General features: G+C 38.0%; 1 protein-coding gene across 10 annotated transcripts in view; it reads right to left on the bottom strand.

The window, feature by feature from the left end:
• GAB1 (GRB2 associated binding protein 1) overlaps positions 1 to 20,778 on the bottom strand; it is a 95,918-nt gene that overhangs the window by 26,076 nt on the left and 49,064 nt on the right. For all 10 annotated transcript variants that reach the window (XM_039696067.1, XM_039696063.1, XM_039696065.1 and 7 more), the window contains exons 2-3: positions 13,469 to 13,763; positions 2,797 to 3,010 (exon numbers count right to left, since the gene is read on the bottom strand). In XM_039696067.1, the coding sequence (XP_039552001.1) occupies positions 2,797 to 3,010; positions 13,469 to 13,763 (509 nt within the window). The remainder of the gene's footprint in view (positions 1 to 2,796; positions 3,011 to 13,468; positions 13,764 to 20,778) is intronic.

Below are 20,778 nucleotides of genomic sequence, written 5' to 3' on the forward strand. Positions count from 1 at the left end.
GCATACAAGACATTTTCACAACAGCATGTGGTGCACTCCATGACACTGTAATGGAACATTTAATAATTATTTTCTAGGTCTGAAACACTACAATTCTCAAAAATCCCAAAGAGGTGACTCAGATACATCTATGTTTCACAGTGACCTATCTCACCCAGAAAAGAACCTCAAAGCCTTGAAATAAAATTCAGTGGTTTCCAGGTTACCTGTAAAGTAACATGCAGAATCAGAACAGAAAATGTTCCCTCTGAATATTGGTAATTTTTAAGTCTAAAGGGAAAATATTTAAGTAACAGTACCTGCCTGCTTAATTTCAGCTATTAAACCTTGCACTTTACACTAAGTCTGTATGAAATACCCAGATAAATTGTTCCAAGCCTGGAAAATGGGAAAATGATGCAGCCATTTAATGTTTTTTCCTTGCCTGTAAGGATATGGATTGGGGTAGAGTGCAATCTTAGCAATGTGCTACCAAGATACACAAAGCTCTCATTCCACAGGAAAATGTCTATATGCTCTATACTCTGTCCCAAATCCAGCAGCTTACCTCCTTTACCAGAGATAAAACATAGGCAGTCCTTTTAGGTGGAACTGAAAGTCCAGCACAATTGTTATTCTGGATTTTCATGATCACAGCCTTTTTAATGAAAGGACACAGCTTTTTATTACTTAGTTTATTTAGAAAATAAACTAAGCTCATATAATTTCCAAGTGATCATAATGTCAATGTCTTCAGCCATTCTTATAAAACTATCATTTATTTAAACAATCTGTACACTCTCAAGGATTTTCAGTTCACTGGGTATTTTATCACCTCTGGACCTTTTGCTTTCCCCAGTATCTTCTCCTCTGTGTCACCAGTGACTTCCTTGAGAAATTGTGCAGGTTTATCACAGAATCTATTCTTTGCCACATTTCTCAGCCTCTACTTAACCCACAAAACTGTGGAAGTCAGGTCAGAAAGTCAATTACACATCCCAACCTTCATAATTCCTAATAACACCTTCATGTTGCGGTGGTAAAACTCTGCTCTGAGCCTGTCCCTCACAGAAGCAAATGGGCATTCAGACACATTGCTGATAAGCTAGGATTGCTGAAATCCAAGTCAATTCCTCTGCCAAGCTGCTCTGGAAGTGATACCAAACTTAAAAGCTTTTGGCAGGAACACTGACATTCCTCTTCGGTACTATCAACTTCTAAACATTACTGAACACTGAAACCTTCAGCACTGGGTTTCCCCTTCCCCTGCAGGAGGTTCTGGGACATTCCATGCTGCCTGTAACCTGCATGTTCCATACTCTGGAGGAGCTGTAGGCTCATTCCCTTGTTTTATAAGGAAGACTGTAAAGGGTGGATACTTTTCTACCACAAAATCATCAGTAAATGGAGCAGGAAACTCCTCAAGCACAACAGAGCAAGATAAAAATGCCAAGGGAGCACAGAGTACATGGCACAGGTGAAACTGGCAGGGCATCAAGGAGTTGATGCAGAAGGCACTGCCACTAAAAGGTATGGCCCCAAGGAAGCATGTGAAATAGTCATGAAAACACTCTCAAAGGAAGCTCTCCTCAACCTTCCATGTACTTGTCTGTAATTACAAAAATAATATGATGTTTTGTTAATTTTTCTGTAAATATCCCAGCAGATTTTATTTGAAATTACTGCAGCAAAGAAGCTTGCCAGAGGGATTTATAAGGTTCTCCTACAGAATGTTTAAGGTCATAAGGGATGTCTGGACATTATCTGCTCAGCTTTTCCAATACCTCTAAGCAAACCCTTCAAAATCAGGAGAGGCTCCTCAGAAGCTTGTCCAGTCAAGTTCATTTTTGGTTCTTTTAAATAGTTTTTCTTAAAGAGGACAGAGACTCCAGTATGGGCAGCCTCCTCTAGGAAAGGCCACCATGATCCATTCTGGCAAACTACAGTGATATTTCCCAGGTAGCTACTATGAATATCATATCCTCTTATGCAGGGGGTGCTGTGCATTTATTTAAGTTAAAAGTAACAGGTGGAGAAATAAATAGAGATTGAATTCTGTAGAAGTTCTAAATTTTTCCTTCAAATTTCCTATTGCACACTTCTCCAGAGAACTGACTGTGTAGGCACTCTTTATTCAATAAAAAATAAAGCTTATTTGAGTTTCCTTTTAAGTATCTGTTATTTGGAAAAAGCTGAAATTCAGGATATGGAAACTGAGTGGTTTCAGCCTCTGCATTCTTAGTTACCATAAAATAATTGGGTTTTCTTCTTGTTTGAGAGTCTGAACCATGCTACTAATAGTAAACAAATGCCACTTGAAGATCACTGTACTCAGTGATGTGGTAACCTGGCAGGTGATAATAAAATCAGCATGTTTTCTAAACCCCTTCCATGAAAGCTTTAACTGGAAAAACTGGGGAACCAAATGCCAGGAGGGAGAAAGGCTAAATTCCTCCAGCTTTTCTAGTACTAAACTGGACTAAGCACACCAGATTGTGGCTAAAGAAAGGGGATTTTGTGCCATGCATCACTCCAAGCTCCAATGGAACACTTGGATTGCTGCATCACTGTGATACTTCATGTTGGCAATTGCTGTCAATGCTTTTGGAGATTGTAATATAACACTGACCAAACAACTTACTGTTGCAGCAAAAGGTTTACTACATGGAATGAAAAGAAGAAAAAGTTACAGGAAGCTTCCCTGTGTAGAAATGTGCCTGCAAATGCTCAATGTCTCGCTAATAAAAATGCATTCAGCACAAACATTCTTGGTCTGTAATACAAGTAAAGTGTTATTAAGAAACAAAAGTCACTTACTTCATAGGTTCAGGTTTTTTACTTTGACAGTTTATTAGTAGTAAGTAGTCTTGAGGATCTTCTTGACCAGAGGAAGACTCCAGAGGGGGGACGTTAATAAGCCGATAAGGAGAAGGAAGGGAAGATTCTGCTTGCATGGAAGGTGGTGAAGTGTTGATGGGCAAGGGTAACTCAGCAGATGGTTGTAAAGAACTAACTGATGGCTTCACAGCATCTGCAAACACAGAAGCAAAGATTTCTTTAAACAGTGAAGAAATAGTTCTTCAACAGTAAGAAAAGAAAATTTTTAACACAGGATGGAAAAAATCTCAGATTTTAGTTCAAATTTGTTAAATTGGACATGAGAACATCTGGGTGTTAACGTTTGTTTCAGGGTATTTACATTTATATATTAATCTTTTCTTTTCAAACTGCAATCAAACTGCAATTTCTTAAGTAAGCCTTGGAAACAGATGTTCTGCCTTATTTAAAGATTTATTTAACCTGCTTTCTGGCCACAGAAAGAACAAATATGTTGACAGCTGCGGTATATACAGCTAAAAACACATATCTGTTTTAATCAAGAGCAGGCAAAAGCTTGTAAGTTATTACTTGAACATGGCAACCTGAGTCAGCACTTGCAAGTAATCTTTCCTTTTTGACCAAGGTCACTTCAAAGTTTGAGATTAGTCACCAGGCAAGACCTGGTCACTCTCAATATCTGAAAATCAACAGGAAAATTACTGCTTTGGCAATGGAAGATTCTTTACAACTACAAAAATAATGCAAAGGTACAACAGGTTACAGGTTCCACTAAGCCCCCTGATTGCATACCCTAATTTTTTATTGTTGTGCAATAAATGAATGGGTTGGGTTTGGTTTAGTTTTGGTTTCCTTTCCTTGTTTTGTTTTGGCGTAGTTTGGATTTCTTTTGGAGTGGGGGGAGAGGAGATGTTGCACTGTGAGTTTTCTTTTTTTTTTTTTCTTAAATAACCTTATCTTTATAATTCTTATCCACTTCCTATCCATGTATATTCTAAAGTAACTTCTCTTTTCCTTCCAAACACATATATCCAGACTATTAAATTATCTGGGAGACTAGAAAATATCAACATAATCAAACTTTAAACAATTATTTGGCTTTTTCATTATTTTAATGACATTGACTAAGAACAACTAATTAAGCAAACTATTTCCCAATTATCAAGGCTTACTTGCAGCTCATTGTACATTCCAATTTGTACATCCCAAGAATGGATGCTGACTATTAGCATCGTTTAACGAACATGTCATTATCCAATGCTCCTGCTCCTGTCAGCCTTACAGGCCAGCTAAGCACTACAAAGTAGCTTCATTCAGCTTCTGCTTCTCAGGACTACCCTGGGAAAAAAGAGATGAGCAGCCCAGAACACAGCCCTCCTGCTTCCAGTTCTGTGTACACCAGTGTACACAAAGTGATTTAGACATGGAAATAGAAATAGCAGCAGTTGCTTTGAACTCCCACGGCACCTAAACAGGCTCAGAAATTAAATCCCACCACACCCATGTGGTTGGAAGAAGTCTAGGTGTATGAAAATTCCTCAACTCAACCTACCTGAAAAGGTAGGATAGCCTAAAAAAACTTATTATGAAGGGTTGTGGCTGACCTATTCATCAAACTAGTTAGCAGGAGAAAGAAATGAAACAGACTATATCAAGGGGTCACGCAAATAAAAATAAATTGATGCACCCAGATCAGATAAATAATAGTACAGAGATGTTTATAATTCATAAAATCTCTATACATTACATTTCTTGAAATACATATTCCTCAACCACGTCCTATGGTTTAGAAAAATGGTGTGGGGGGGAAGGTAAAATTCATTACATTAATTGTTATCTGAAAACTGTTACTTAAAATAGCCAATGTTTACTTAAATACCCTTATCTTTATAATTCCTATCCACTTCCTATGTATTTGTATTCTAGAGTGACTTCCTTTTTTTTCCTTTCAAATACAACAGTACTTGGATGAAAAAGCTACTAAAAAAGTAGTTTATTTTCTACATGCTTAAATATAAAACATGAACAATTTTCTATCATTTAGGAAATTCAAGAGCTTGAAGGAGCCTCTTTGAGGCACCTACTAATGCTTCTTGATTCCCCTGATGCAGGGGTTCAACAGCAAGAACAGAGAAGTGCCTGAATGGACCTACCAGGAATGTACTTTTTGTACTTTCTGGAAAAGTGGCAGTGGGAGAAAGGACAAGCAGATCTCTGCCCTGTTCCCTGCAGAGCTGAAGAATAGAAGTAAATGTATGCACCAGTAAGAGTGGGGAAGAAAAGTTTCCTGCCAAATACATCATTTTTTGACCACACTTAGAGATGAGATCCTCAAGAGCTTCCCTGGGCCTGGCGACACACAACATTCATGTCATTGGAACTGCTTGGTGTCAAGTTCACAGGAGGAGAAAAAAAGAAATCAAACAGGATATCCTTGGGGCTTCCAGGGAAGATGGGTGTGTCAGTCAGCACTCATGCAGTCAGGAGAGTACAACAAGTACACAGTAAGATGCCTACGTGATCTGATGCAGTTAAACAGACCATGCACTAGCATTCCCAGGAAGAGTAGCAAAACTCAAGGGTGACTTTCTAGGGAAAAATAAAATCACGAATTTTGAAAGAGGACCAATGTATCCACAAAGTCTGATGTACTGCTCCAGCTTCTGGGGTATCCCAAGACAGAGGCTGCTTCCACAGCCTCTGCTGACCTACCCTCTGACACACTGTTCTCTGAATTTCTCCTATTTCTTTGTGCCTTTATATTTTTGACCTTTACTACCATTCTGTGGTAGTGAGGTCCACACCTTACTACACACGACATGAAAACCCACTTCCTTTTAAACCTGATATATTCACTTGATATATTTCAGCTCCCATCTTTAAAGAAATTGTGAACAATTACCTCCTACTCATAATTCCCATTCCCAACTTTACAAAACTTTGTCATAGTTTTTACTGAGTTGGTACTCCTTAATTTTTCCTGGCACAGAAGCCATTTCATTGCACATCTGGTTTCCCTTTACCCTCACCTTTCCAAGCTCTGCTACTTTTTCTTTCCTGAGAAAAACAACTAACTATTGCACACAAAGCACACACAAAAAAAGTCTAGGACACACTGATTTACAAAGACATAACAATGATTCATTCCATTCCTCTCCTAACCCTTCCCTTTCAATTGTTACTGAATATTCAAGGCGATGCTGTCCAGCTGTCTGGGAGCTTTATGATCTGCTCTCTGAGCAAGGATTTGGAGCCCATTAATGTTAATGGATCGTTAGGGACACTTTCCTTCTAATGAGTTGTCTCATTTCTTTTGACAAGGATAATACTTGATAAAATCCCTGATCCTCCCACAGATCTGTGTGGGGTTTGTTTGAGACAGGTGTTTGTGTGGTTTGGTTGAGGTTTGTTTGGTTGGTTTGTTCAGCATATGGAGCATTAACTATTAAAATACCAACTTTCTGCTCTGAAATCCATCCTCATACAGACATTTTCTAGGTGTTAAATAGTGTGGGCTAATGCCAGATTGACAGATCTACTGAATTTGATCTAAAGCACTTCAGATTTGCTTTATGCATTGATGACATTTCAAATTTGACTACAAGGGAAGAAGTAATGTTAAAACTTGCATCACTGAGCAAATGAAGACTCTTTGCCTATCTGCACCCTCTCAAATATTCTCTTCAGCCCAGTACTCCTGAAGCTGATATGAAGGAAAGTTGCTCTTCCAGCAGCCATTTAGGATTTCAAAGAATACAATCATCAACTTGCTCGACTTTAGACTAGCAGATTTTTGGGGAAGGGGTCATCTGCACACCAAAGAGCGTTGTAAGTCATTTGGTTTGTTCCCAGAGCTCAGACACTCAGACTGCTTTGAAATAACTGGGAGCTGGAAAAGCAGCCAGAAAATTTAACATGCAAATGAGTCTAACAAGAATCCTATTTTGTTTTTATAATTCCTGCATTCAGTACAGCTAGAACAATCAGCTTTCTCAAAACAGGGCAAGAGTTTTATCTTTTCTCAGTTGGCTTGTTATGAGTAGTTACAGGCTTCATGTTCACTAGAATTTATACTTTTTTCTTCATAACCATTTTCATATAATGTAAAATTTATGAGGTAAAAAGAGCATTTTCTGAACAAGAATAACAAAAGGCTCCACTTTTTTCATTCTTAAATATATAAAGCTACTTTATTCCACACATTCCTACCTATCTTGCTTTGTGTACAACCTAGAAAATCTGAGTGTGGGAGTTTCTATTTAGGATTGGGTTTTTATATTTTGGTGTTTGTTTGTTTTTTAATGAAAGCAGAAATTAAATTCTTTTCTACACTATGATGTACAGCCTCTTAAAACTCTAATTATGCAAAAACTTGAAATGCTCTCATAGTGAACAAAACACAGAGGCCTCATTACAGCACGCATTTCTTTAAATGTCAAAACTGCAATCAAAGTAAGAAAATGCATTCTTTGCACATTGTAGGTAGAAATATGAAAACAGAAATGGGATTTTTCCATTGCAACAGTGAATCAGAACAGATGTGCAATGGCATGATTCTTCCATTCTTCTGAGATGTTTCATTCCATTCATTTACTATAATGCATGTGTTATTAAAATAACCAGTGGACAACAAAATATCAGAGCAATAACCTTGTCCAAAAATTCACAGATATAATAGTAAGAACCATAATTAAAAAAACCCCACCAAATAAAAACTTCATAACTACACCTGAAGCCTTAAAAAAACTTTGTTTGAGAGATGCTGGAATCAAAGGGCCACATGTACAGGCACAGAGCACAAGCACATGTATGCTGGTGGGCACTTGCATTGTTCACACATTAGTTCAATAGAAGAGAGCCAGATACAGCCCAGAAGGGGCACAGACACATGAGCATGGATTTGGGATTTGGCATTAAATGATCAGCTTGGCTTCAATATGAAATCTATGCAGTAAAGCTCCATACTGAACCTTTCTGCTACAGCCAGAGAAAATCCTTTAAAATGCTCTAATAAAAACTTCCTATGCATTTCATAGTTTAATATAATCTTGCAGTATCTCTCTCTTCCTGAAGAGACCTTAAATGGAATCCTATTTAAGGAATTAAGAATTCAGCTTCGCATGTTATGTCCAGGACAACCCTGCCTCCTGCATCCAAACCAGAAACACAACCAACTGTTCCAGGTTCCACCACACACAGAAGTTTCCAGCTTTCAGAGCTAACATCTAAAATTTAGTTCTTGCTATCTGAAGTTCATGTGTAATTCTAAGCTGTAGTTTTGGTTATCCATTTAAAATTTGAAAATACCAAAAGCATTTGCACTTGGAATTGACACTTCCTCTCAACCTGCAATTTTGTTTTGAAGACTATTCGTTTAAAAGAAGAAATAAGGAATTACCTGTAGCCTGTTCTCCCCATCTTCAGATGGCACACAGGCTGGGTAACACAGGAAAAATAATCAAGGAGTCGTGTTATAGACTAACCTCTGTAGGTGCTGCCCATCACACTAAAAAGCTTGGAAATTTTTCTCCACCAAAAAGGCCCAGAGCTTTCCTTGGCAGAGCATACTGCTCTGACCACATGGTAACTTCTCCCAGCTCGGGCTCCAGCTCAGTGCTGGGACTGGAGGTATCTCTGTGCTCCAGAGAGACTTCCATCATTCCACATGCTGCCTCTCAGCACCTCAGGACTCACGGGATAGCAACCTGAAAAACACTTTGCCAACCCTTCTCCCAGCAACTCAACATTAATGTTAACAGCACAAGAAGTGTCTGGCAGGAACAAGAGAAAATTAAGTTTATTACCTAGACATAGTTTATTTTTCCTCAAGGAAGAACAGAATCACCTTCCATGTGAACTTCTGTTACATGCAGCTGTCAACTTAAGATAATGACCTCAAACATTCAAGATTAAAATTCTGATCACATCCTGATAGTAAGTGATTTTTAAAATATATGTATTTTTGCCTCACATCTTGAAAGGGAAGACCTACTGCGGCAGATTTTGTGCTCTATTCTTCATCATCATCATCTCACTTAACCACCTCTTCTTTTACTAGAGTAGAAGACATCTTAGTCCTGTCTGCTTGTCTTCAATTTTTTCCTTTGGATGAAAAAGGCAGTGATCATCCCAGCTCGAGCCACCAGCTACTAATTCTATCAAACCCTTGATTATTCCTATGCAATTTTACTAGAAAGCTCTAACATCATTCTTTACAGTCTATCATCACCTTCCTCTCAGAAATTCCACTCATAAAAAAATCGTTTTTGTATGTCTCAGTGGCCATTATCTCCCCAACTTTTCTTACTCAAAGTAAGCAACCAAAAAAAGCCTTCAAAAAACAGGCTTTGTGCCATTATTCCTTCTAAACCTACTGTCTCACTTCTGTGACAGCAGACCCACAACTCCTCTCTGGAGGGTTTCTCTCCTAATGCTTAAATTAGTTCTTTTATTAGTTTTTACTGCACTTCAGGTCATCAATCACCCATCCTTCTGGCACATCACCTTTGAGCCAACAATTCTTTCTAGCTAATCATATCTGAGAGATACAAAAATGCCTCAACTCTTCATTAAGTACATCATCTCCATAGTGCAATTTTTTTTTAAGCTTATTACTTTGTCCTTGCACTTCCCTTTATGCTCTCCCAGAGCCACCCTTCCTACATCTAGAAGCTCAGTTATTTCTCCTCACTTTTGAGCCCTTTAATGACCAAGGTCTTGAATATCAACATATGCTATTGGGATGGCCATGTGTGCTAGGCCCTGTCATGAACTTGTTAAAGCTGTCAAAGAAGAACATTTTTTGTTTCCTACAGGCAGACCCTTCATGCAGGAAGGGCACCATAAACACCTCCAATATCCACTATTTATTTATCAAAGACAAGGAGTCAGGATGGAAAGGTGAAGTTATGTTCATCCTGATATTGCACCTCTGATATTGCACCAAAGCTGTGATCAACCTGCAGTGCACGGATTATCATAACATAATTTAAAAAAAGCAAATACAAAATTTTATTGCTCCAAAGGCAAAAAGGTAGGAAGGCATAACCAGATAGCAGCACCCTGAAAAGAAACTTTGAAAGCATCTTGTGTGAAGCAAGCTGCAGTACCTTCAATGTATGGTCCCCAAGATGATAGAAGCTTTTTTCATCATATTTTATTACTGATGTAAATGTAATTGTAGATTTCAATGTCTTGTTCTTTCCTTTTTTCCTCTTCTTCTCTATCTTGTTATTTCTTCTGGTTTATTTTGTTACTGCTATCTTTATTCAAATGAATACATGCAAGTAACACGTTTGTATATAGTAAGATAATTTCCTCCTGTCCCTGCTCTGCCAAGAACAAAATTCACTAAATTACAGAAACATGGAGCTGGATCACATATAAAACATTCATCACAGATGTCTACTAAATTCTAGAGAAGGACTTTCACAGCCTGTGCTTAGATATCCTTTGAAGGGTTTTCTTATCATTACATCACTCATTGACAGAAAAACAAGTTCTCTTCAGATAACAATGGATCCATGTCCTGCTTATCACAGCTTTTTTTTTTTGAAAGTCAGTTCTTCCCTCAGTGTTTTCTTCTCAGGGAAAAAGAAAATCCTTCAACCTTTCTTCTCATCAATCATTCTTAAAAAAAACATTTCCTCTATTTTTACCGTTCTTTAAACATTTATCATCATCCTGCTGAAAGTATTTCAGAGGATGTCTCCACAGCAGAAGACACAAATCAGCATTACCCATCAGGTCCATTCAGTCTCTCCATCCCAGATTGTCTCAGTACAGTTCAAAGCGAAACACTGGTGACACATTTTTGCCTTATAGTTCCATTTTAACCTCTAGATGATCTATTATATCATGAACTTACAGAGAAAATATGAACACTAAAAGTGCAGCATGAAACCCTGTGGCAAACCCAAACTCAGTGCTCAGGCACCCCCCCCAACTTTGCACACGTGTTTTAAACAGAAGGATGCTACAGAAAGAAATGCTTTACAGCTTCCATTTGAAAACAAGAAGCATTAGCTGAAGAAAACTTAAAACTACCCAGAATTTTATTTTTAAAAGTAAAAGAATTATTTATTTTATTTAAAATAAAAATTCCTTCCTGTTTCTGCCTTGTTTAATTTTAAAGTACCTAAATCACTGTGAAACCTTTCTTAGAAGAAAGTCCCTATAAAAAGCCAAATATTGCATATATTGTGATTGTAATGCAATCATTACAGATTACACTATGAACACTCAGTGCTTGTAAATATGATTGAAGAACATAAATTATCTACTCTGTCCAAATACAAATGTAACACTGCAGATCTCCACAATGTAGAGATTTCACATGCATAAATCAGTTTCTAGTTGGAAGGTCAAAGCAAAGCATTAGGTAAAAATGAGTACCCAAAATAATTTCTAATGAAATAAAACAAAGACCAAACTTTACATTACAGGAATCACTGAGTCTTTGCTATGTATGAAAGCAGCAGCTCAGAGCTACTCTGAGCATTATTTTTCTGGTCTCTGTACAGTTACAAGCAAGTCTTTCTCCCTCATTTGTCCCAACACTAAAACATCAACTCCCTTATTGTTTTCTAATAGCACTAGCCACTGCTGTCTTGCAAATTTTTTCTTTTTAAATCCAAGAAGGTAATGTTCCTGGATTTCCAAATGAACCCCAGAAGGAGCAACAGGGTAGTGGTGTTCCTAGTCCTTGACTGAGCAATGGATACCAATGACAAGACACTCACAACGCAACCCTTAATCAGTCTGGCAAGAGACTTTTTTTTCAGCTTCAAAGAAAACTGTCTTCTGCTTCCACAGGTAATAGAAAGATTTGGTATGCCACATACTCCTTTTGTTTAGCTCCAGACTAAAATAATAGTGTGTTTTTACTATCTGAACTTCACCTGTTCTTTAACTTCCCAAAATAAGCTGCAGGTGAACACAGATTTTTAAAGTACTTTTACAACCTGCTCTTCTGTTGGGAGGAAGATTCATCTTGGAAAAATAAGAAAGAACTTGGCAATAAACACTCAGCAACTGATTTTCCCATTTTCCTTTTTTAAAATTCTTCCTCAATGCATTGCAAGGCATCACTAAACTGATCAAGCAGACAGCACTGTCAACTCTCAGTCATGTGAAGTAAAGGTGCTGGAATAATTCAGTGTAGTAGACACCTGACTTTTCAAACCAAAATATTCAGCCAAAGCTAAAATGCCAAAGATGAAACATGCAATGAGAGTACAATGGGGAGAAGTTATCGATACAATTGACTGAAGCAAAAACTGAGTTTATGAAGACATGGTTACATCTCTCCACATCCATAGCAGGTTTCATGTTCAGTTCAATGACAGAAAACTAAGGGCCAACAACAATACACCAGCTCTCAGAGGAAAGGTCTGATGGTTTTGAGGAGACCCCACCTCTCTGTTCTGTGCAATGGACACGTGCTCCTTTGTGCTCTGCCAAAGAGCTGCCAGGTGTGGCACGAACCAACATTTTGTCCTTAGATCGCAGATTTCCAGTTTGTCCCCAGAACCAAGGACTTCTGCCCACAGCTGCACTGGTGCAGTGCCCCCTACCCACACCTCTCTGCAGGGTCTCCTGGCAGGCTGAGCACTGAATCTCATGGTAGCTGCTCTCTGAGACGTGCTGTGGGTCCTGGGTGTGCTCAGGATGCCACAAAAACATGCTGGAACTGTCAAAAATCTGCTGAATTTGCTATTAGAGTGGCAATTAATAGATCAGGTTTTCATGACAAAGTTGTAGTTCAAAACTGCAATAAGGAGAAAGAAAAGGACCCCTTCTTGGTCCTTAATGCAACAGTATTTTTCCAGTCACTTTTAAAGATTTGGCTGGAGCAAAGTGATGCAAGCCCCTTTTCTCCTTCACCTCCCTCAATCCACAATCCTACAAAAAGGAGAGATTTATTTCTGGCCCCTTCAGTCAGGCATGCCTTATGTATAACCCTCTTACCACTCCTATTTAATGTTTTCTTGGAACTCTGCACGGAGCTACAGCAAGTCATGTAACCCACTAATCTCCAAAAGGAATGCAGGAATAATAACTAAATAAAAAATAATGGATTCAGGACAAACAATGGCCACAAGGTATTTGTGAGGAATTAAACACACCATCGTGTTTCCTACAAGTTGCATTCATAGAGTATCTATTTTGGTAGGATTTGAGTTGGATAGTGCAAAACTACAGGTTATTTTTTGTTTGTTTTAGCTGATGGGGGTGGATTTCTTTTTCCCCAAGTTTCAAAGCAGACGGAGAAATGGTAATATTAGAAACCTGACCTTTTGCACTCAGTCCTGCTTGTATAATCATATGTTTTTATACCAAATGGGACTCGTTTGATGATTATGAAGATCTACTGCTGCACATGATTTTACTTGAGATTTTTCCTCTACTCCCAAGAACTAACATCATGCAGAACAGAAGAGCGTCATCCAAGTTCTAAGGCATACTTAATTTGTAACAAATTCTGAATATCTCCCTCTGTTCTGCTTACTTTTTTTGAGGATAACAAGGAAGTTTCAATGCCAATATACACAAGTTTTAAAACATACGCTAGCTAAAGATAGCCATCTGATCTTTGAAATGTTCTTCACACATAGGCACTGCACTTTCTCAGAAAAGCAACAGAACTTACCCTCATCTGTAGGGTTGAACCCACAGATATCACAGATACATCGAACCCACTTATTCATCTCCTCCTCACTGTCTGCTACCAAATAGAAAACTCGGTCTATAGTGTTGATATCAAAAATATAGCTGTTTTCAAACTCCTTTTTGTTGAACGTTAATCCAGCATCCACTTGTTGACACAAATTTAAGTCAATAATACGGATAGGCTTCTTAGCATGGTCATTTTTGTAGTATTCCAATACATCTGGATCCCCTGTTAAGCGGCCGCTCCGAAGCACAAACCACCTTCTCTTCCATGCCTGGAAATTGGGGAGAGAGAAAAAGAAGAAAAATTAGAAGGAAGAAATTACACTTTAAAACCTTTTATTTATTATTCCAGCCTGGGTTGAACGAAGTAATAATAAGTAGTTCAAATATTATATTAAGAGATTACACACCAAATATCCAGATTTAACACTATTTAGGTAATGTTACAGCAGTGGACTTGAGGATTAGTGAATTTGTATTTTAAATTTTATATCTTGGCTTTGTTTGTAACAAGTGGATATATAAATTAAATCACTGTTTATAAAATGAGAAAGCATGAATGCACTAAAGAAAAAAGCGGGGTGGGGATCAGGAGAGGGGCAAAAAAGCACACAAAAAGGGCTTCTGAAGGAAGCTGTCACAGGCATGAGAAAGACAAAATAAAATACATCTTTAAGTGTTCCATGGTGTTTTGTTTCCAGTATCTGTCGTTTCAGGCTGATGCTTTTTAACTGAATTTTTAACTGACAATCAAAGATATGACCTGCATTTAAGGAACAGACAATGCTCACACTGTACATGCACCTCGATTCCAGGGGAACTCTGCACTCAGAACCTCATAATATTTCTACAGTAGTACTTCTTACAGAAAAAGAGCAAAATTATTATTTTTTGAAACTGTTAGAGAGATGGAGATGGAGAGAATGACCAAATGTTGTAGTTTTACCAGATAAACCCAGCCTTTGGGGAAGATACAGAACACATGAATTTGATAGCCTGACACTATGCCTATTATACCAGCCCTCCTGATGCTGCAGAAAGAAACTGGTATAAGAGAAAAGCAAATGCAAAATGTTGCATTCTCTAACGAATCCTTAACTGTCTTTCATCCCATGGGCCTCCACCACCTGCCATAATTCTCATCAAAGACCTTAATGGAAACCACACAACCAAGCTCTGCATACAGCTGTCCTGCTGCTTCCAACAGCATCTTTATTGCCCCACTTGGCTGCACTTCTGTTCCTCAGCTCTACCAGTAATACTACGCTAGCAGCTTCTTTTTATACCCCAGTGCCAACATAATGGGCACAGCAGAAGAAACCAGACACACTGCCATTGCTCACTAAGAGAGCTGCACGTCTTTCACACTGGGAAATCTGAAAGCAGAGCCCAGACACAGTGGGGAGCCACACCTGTGTAATCCATTTTTTCTTATACCATTCAGCAAAGCAAATGGGAGACCAAGGTAAATCAGTGCAGTAGCCAAGACACTGTGTATTACTCCACAGACTCACACCGTGCCCCAAGTCATCCCACTTTAAACTTCTTTAGGATATTCAAACAAGTTTGTCAGCAAATCCTTTCAAAGATTAAAAAAAACCAAAAAAACCCACAAAAAAAATCAAACAACAACAACAAAAAACAAACAAATTAAAAACCTCCCAAAAAACCCCCAAACAAACCAGTAGAAGAAATGTATAAGTAAGACAGGTGAGGGTGAGGGCATTTTCCTTTTGGCCAGCCCTGGCTGTGTGCTAACCAAGGAAAGGAATGGAATCAGCAAGGAGGGTCCCAGAAGGGGTCAAGGTGTGTGATGTCCTTTAAACACTGGGACGGCAGCACTGAAAACAAGAGTTTCTTACTGTGTATTAGAGAAAGATTCAGAGCCATTTTTGTGAGGCACAAGAGTGCATTCATTTCATTTTTTTGCAGGTGCTACCTTCAAGCAACTAGTGGAAAGAAACTAGTGGAAGGGCAACATAAGGGACAAGGAGCAAGTATCTCCCTGCTCCAAACAAGTGCTGTTGGCTTTGCCCCAGAGACTCATAAAATCCCCACTGTGCATGCCTGTTTGGGGTATCAAGCTTCAAAAGCTATTATGAAAAGATAATACAGAAAACAGGAGAAAGGGAAAAAGGACAGACAGCTTAATTAAGGCTTGTGATCCATTCTCCAACTAGCAAAGCTCTAAAAGTTTTTTGATTTTAAGATAATGTCTATACTTTACAAAACAATTGTACTTACTGCAGTTCTGAATAATGGCATCTGTTTTTAAATTATGAACTGTGTGAATCAAGTCAAAGTCTCAAGCAACTATTTCCATGGTAGCAGTAATTTTAACTGGTGAACAGTTAAAATGTAGAAGATGTAATAGATTAAACCCCTTCAATTTAGATTTCAAATGTGAGTATATCCTAGCAGCACAGCTAGATAAGCAGCATTTAACAGTGACCCAAAAACATTAGCAGAATTTGTTTTGTTTCCTGCTTCCAAATCAAGTGACAACTTAGATGCTGGGTTAACATGAAACTTCAGTAGATGATCCTCTCTCCAGGCAAGTCTGATCACAGATAACTACTACAAACTGCTTCAGAAACAAGCTTTATCTTTAACCTCAGCCTTCAGTCACTCAGATGAAATTTTCAAAGCAGAAATCAAGAGGAAAGACATTAGAGATAGGAGAGGAACAGGAGCAATTGAGAAGCATGATGCATTTTGTCTCACAGTTTGTGCAGCAACAAAATGCCAGGCAAAAAACCCCCATCATCTCTATATCAACCAGGCGTGCCTCTTCTAAAAATTTATTTCTAGTACTGTGTTAAGGAATGAAAGGTTCTTAGCAATCCTGACAATTTCTGTTGAGTATTAATCAGTAAATAGGACTCTAAAACTGAGAAAAAAACACTGAGCTATAAAGAATTTCCTTTCAGCCCTTCAGGCTACAAAACAGCAAGTCTTAAATATTTAAAACATTGAATTTAGCCTGCTGGCACCTGCTACTATTTTTGAAGAGTTTTCACATAGTGCATATGCGAACATTTATTTCAGTCATATAGTGAGTCACACTCTGAAACTGGCACAGATTATATTCAAAAACAAAAGCAATTCCATAAACTACACACTAATAAGGCAGATACAAAGGTTGTCTGGACTACAGCACAAAGCACAATTTAGCAGCAGAATAAAGCTTAAAGCTAGACAAGCAAACTGACATCAGCACCCTTGCTAATCATAGTACAAAAGCGCCTCTATATTTTGTCAAAGTGCAAAATGAGCTCACATAAATCACCCTTTGTTATTTGAAAATATCTGGGATTCTTAAAGCTTCAGATATTTTTAACATTTCGGTTTTTGTCGCCGCAAAGAAAGCTGTGCACTGCCCCACTGAAGTACAGAATATTGTGCTATTTGTGTTGTATGTGGAAGGAAGAGCTTTTTCAGTAACATCTTTCCAAAGAGCAATCTCTAAAACTGAGAGTGCACATGTGCAAATATGTACTTATGCAAGTTTTATCTTTTTTTCTTTTTTTTACCCATTTGGGCATTTTTGTTTGAAAATTTTGTGTTTTCTTTTATAGAAGTGCATGCTACAAGCTATTTCTCATAATCACTCAAAAAAGATGCAACCAATTTATGTCACAGGAAAATTAAAGGTAACAATCTGTCACATAACTGATGCTATTATCAGCCATACATTACCAAACACTGATTTTCTGTGCTACAAGTCAACTGCTTCAAGTTTGAAAAGTCGCAAAAATAGCCAGAAAAGTCGCAAAAATAGCCAGAATGTGATTTAAATATTTTGTAGTTATTTCATTCTGGAAAGAAATTCGAGCAAATATTTTTAAAATGAAAGATTCACTCAAATATATAAAATATATTGTTAACATAAATATGATTTAATAATATATTTTAGAAATATAATAGCTCTTAGCCACTAAGCACTGCTTGCAGAGCAAATAAATGGCTCCTTTTATAAGTGCTGTAAGGCAAAAATCATGGTTATCACGTTCACCAAGAGCCTGAGTAGGCTTTGTAAATTATTACAAAACACAGTTTAACTAGGTTTGCTGCTTTTCCCTCAGTCTAAGAAAGGCCTTGTGTGCCTCTCAGCTTGTTTTCTCCTCCGGGCTGCACAGCACATCAGCTGGCCTAGCACAGGACACCACCATGCCTGCCAAACATTGTCCTGCTTCTGTCATGAGACCATCGCTTCATGAGCCCATCAGAGCTATAGAAACGAGCTTGTTTACTTGCTTTTGAGAGAGGCTGAAATGTGACAAGCTGCTCACCCACAGAGCATCAAATGATCGAAGGAACAGTGGAATTCTGTGTTTTTTATGCAGCATTTTGAGAAGGTTACAAAGTAAAACCAAGACATTTCAGCGATTAGGGTTGTTCTTATTGCTAAGGTATATGCAAACTGCTGAAGTGAATGAAGGAGCTAAGAAATTGACAGAGAGCAGCATGAAGCAGTGTTAGGGTTTAGTTGTTTTTTTGGCTTTTTTAAAACTACTGCATACTACTGTATGCAGCACACAGAATTTACAATATATTCTACTTACAAGAGATGTACCTGTTGAAGAAACTGTAGCTATACTTCCCTTAATCTTTACATTTATGGATTATTTTCCCCTCCTCTCTTCTCATATACACTCAAGAGGTACTTCATTCAGCTGCTGCCTGTAGTTCAAAGATGTAGGAAATATGGGATGCATATATAAATTGAAAGGGAAAGGAAGGTGGAAGGGGCAGAAAAGAGTAGATAATTTATATTTTTCAAAGGATTTAACATTCCATTTAGATCCCCTTAAGCGGTTTCTCAAGAGGCCAAAATTATTTCATGACATGTTAAAATAAAAACTTAAGAGATGTTAAATCAAAGACAGCTTTTTGTGGTCCATTTTTTACGGATTTAGCTCTCACATGGCCAAGTGACTGCTTACTGATGAACTGATAAATTATCCTCCTGTTAATACCCACCATTCCAAGGCTGCTTCAAGCTGATTTTCCTCGTCTAGCACATTTGCTGCCATTTTTCTTCTGGGTAGCATCCAGTCAAAAAAACCTTTCAAAACTCCTGAGAACTGGCTGAGCCAAAGAGGGTTCCTTACACTCCACCCCAGTAACACTGCTAATAAATCTTTCCTTATGTATGACCAGTAAACCCAAGAATAAAATTACAAATCTCAGGCCTTCCTTCTCATCTCTCAAGTGTGCGGATGTTTGTGCTTAGGTTTTCATCTCTGTACTCACGGAATACTTTAAAAGGGCACTATTTGGCATCCTTCTTTCTCAGAGACATCAACTAAGACCTGGCAGAAAGAAATTACTTGCCCAGGGGCACAAGGAAGGCTCCAAAAAATACCTGGTGTTTCATAAATGCACAGCAAGACATTTCCTTACTCCAAAAGAACTGATGAAGTAAACAGAAGACAGAAGGCAGAACATGAACCAGAGAGATGTAGGAACAGCAAAAGACACAGCCTAAGGTGACTTTGTAATGCTCTTGTGGACATTTAAGTCTGTAGCTACTACTGAGCATTTTTCAATTGTCTGCTAGGATCAAGATTTAATTTTCTTTATGCTTTTTGGTCCTATCTATTTAAACTATTTCTCTCTTTCTACTTACTTCTCAGTGCAAACGTTAAATAACAGTGAAATTGGTACATGTCTCTGACAAACAACCAGAAAAAGTATCCCAAACAGCAGCTGAGTATTTCTGCTCCTTTTTGCCTCCACATTTCTAGTATCCAGGTATTCCAGCCATTGCAGAAGACAAACACACCTCTGGCACAGCTTCACTGACTTGTGGATTAGACCTGTGCTCTGCAACCCCAGAGAAGCTCAAATGAAACTAAAATAGAAGTGTTCCTTCACACTGTGCTTCTTTTTAAATCCTGTTTGTGGTCAGCCTAGACCAGGGACAAGTATGACTGACGAGCTGCATCCCACAAGGCACATACTTGGGAGGACTGCTGGGAAGTAGCAGAAAGAGGTCACGTTAGGTAACAATACTTCAAGTACAGGACTTTACTTTTTCCACTTGCTGCTCTTCCAGCTTGCAGGACAAACTCCAACATGGTAAGATTGCAAAATTTCAAATGCTTTCCCTAAGAAATTAATACTTGCAGATTTCCATATGGATTTCTTATTTTGGGGTGTTTTAAGGAAAGCATTTTCTGTAAATGTTTTTAAATCTTTTAGGTTCATTGGTTTTGTGGTTTTTTTTAATCTGGTTTCTTTTTAAAGGCCATATCATGAGCACCAGGAACTGAAGAATATGTAATTACAAGTTATTTCTGAAGCCCTTGTCATAATACCAACTGGCAACAGACATCCTCTTATCCTCTTCCCTAAAAGTGATGCCCTTTATATTTTGAAACCTAAGACAGAAAAATTAAACCAAGAACAAAACAAAAAACCCAAAGCATATTTAGTGTCTTAATTCTATGCAGCAGAATGTACAATTCCATGATTTGACAATAGTCCAAATATTCTACTCTTAGTAGCACTAGATACTAAGAAGTGTAAACACATTGCTGGGAAACAAACAAATGTGATACGAGGAAAATACTGAATATGTTATGACTTTCTTTAAATACTTAAGACTTGTTTTCCAGGAAGCACCATCTTTTCTCACTGAGCAAAATAAGGAAAAAACAGTCTCAGTGGAAGTTTCCACTCTCCTGGCCATCATCCTGATCATCTGTTCCGAATACACACAAGGCCAAAATTTCCTGTTTTCAAACTATTGTCACCATTTTCTAGTCTTGTGCCGTCGATTCTAACTTTAGCTTGTTAAATAAACAAAACATTGAGAATACAGCAGAACAATACTTCCACACACACTGGCAGCTCTGTTTCATAACTGATGTTTCAGCACGTGAATTAATCTCCCAGTGTTAATTAAAGCGCCAAAAAAGGTACAAAATAAAATGCAGACAGTGTAGCACAAACTGCTGCTTTACTTTATGAATCTGAAACTAACTGAATATCTTCATTTTTCTCTTAACTTTGCATAGGAGTTCTTAATTTTTTCTTGCCTTTTACATCCTTTTTTTCTACATTCTTATCCCAATTCCCAATGTGCAATAGCGCAGCCACGTCTGTATCATGCAATTCACATTAAACTGATCTTCATGACAACTGGTTTCAGTAAATACTTTTCTGCAACATGCCAGAAATTTTCTAATGGCAAGGACAAACTTACTCCTGCACACCTGAGAGTTATCACCAAAGGAGATTATCATCTCTTCACCAAAGAAGAACCTATTCATAGCTATA

The sequence above is a fragment of the Passer montanus genome, unplaced genomic scaffold (assembly GCF_014805655.1).
Source record: "Passer montanus isolate IOZ18808 unplaced genomic scaffold, ASM1480565v1 scaffold95, whole genome shotgun sequence".
In the NCBI taxonomy this organism is placed as follows: Eukaryota; Metazoa; Chordata; class Aves; order Passeriformes; family Passeridae; genus Passer; species Passer montanus.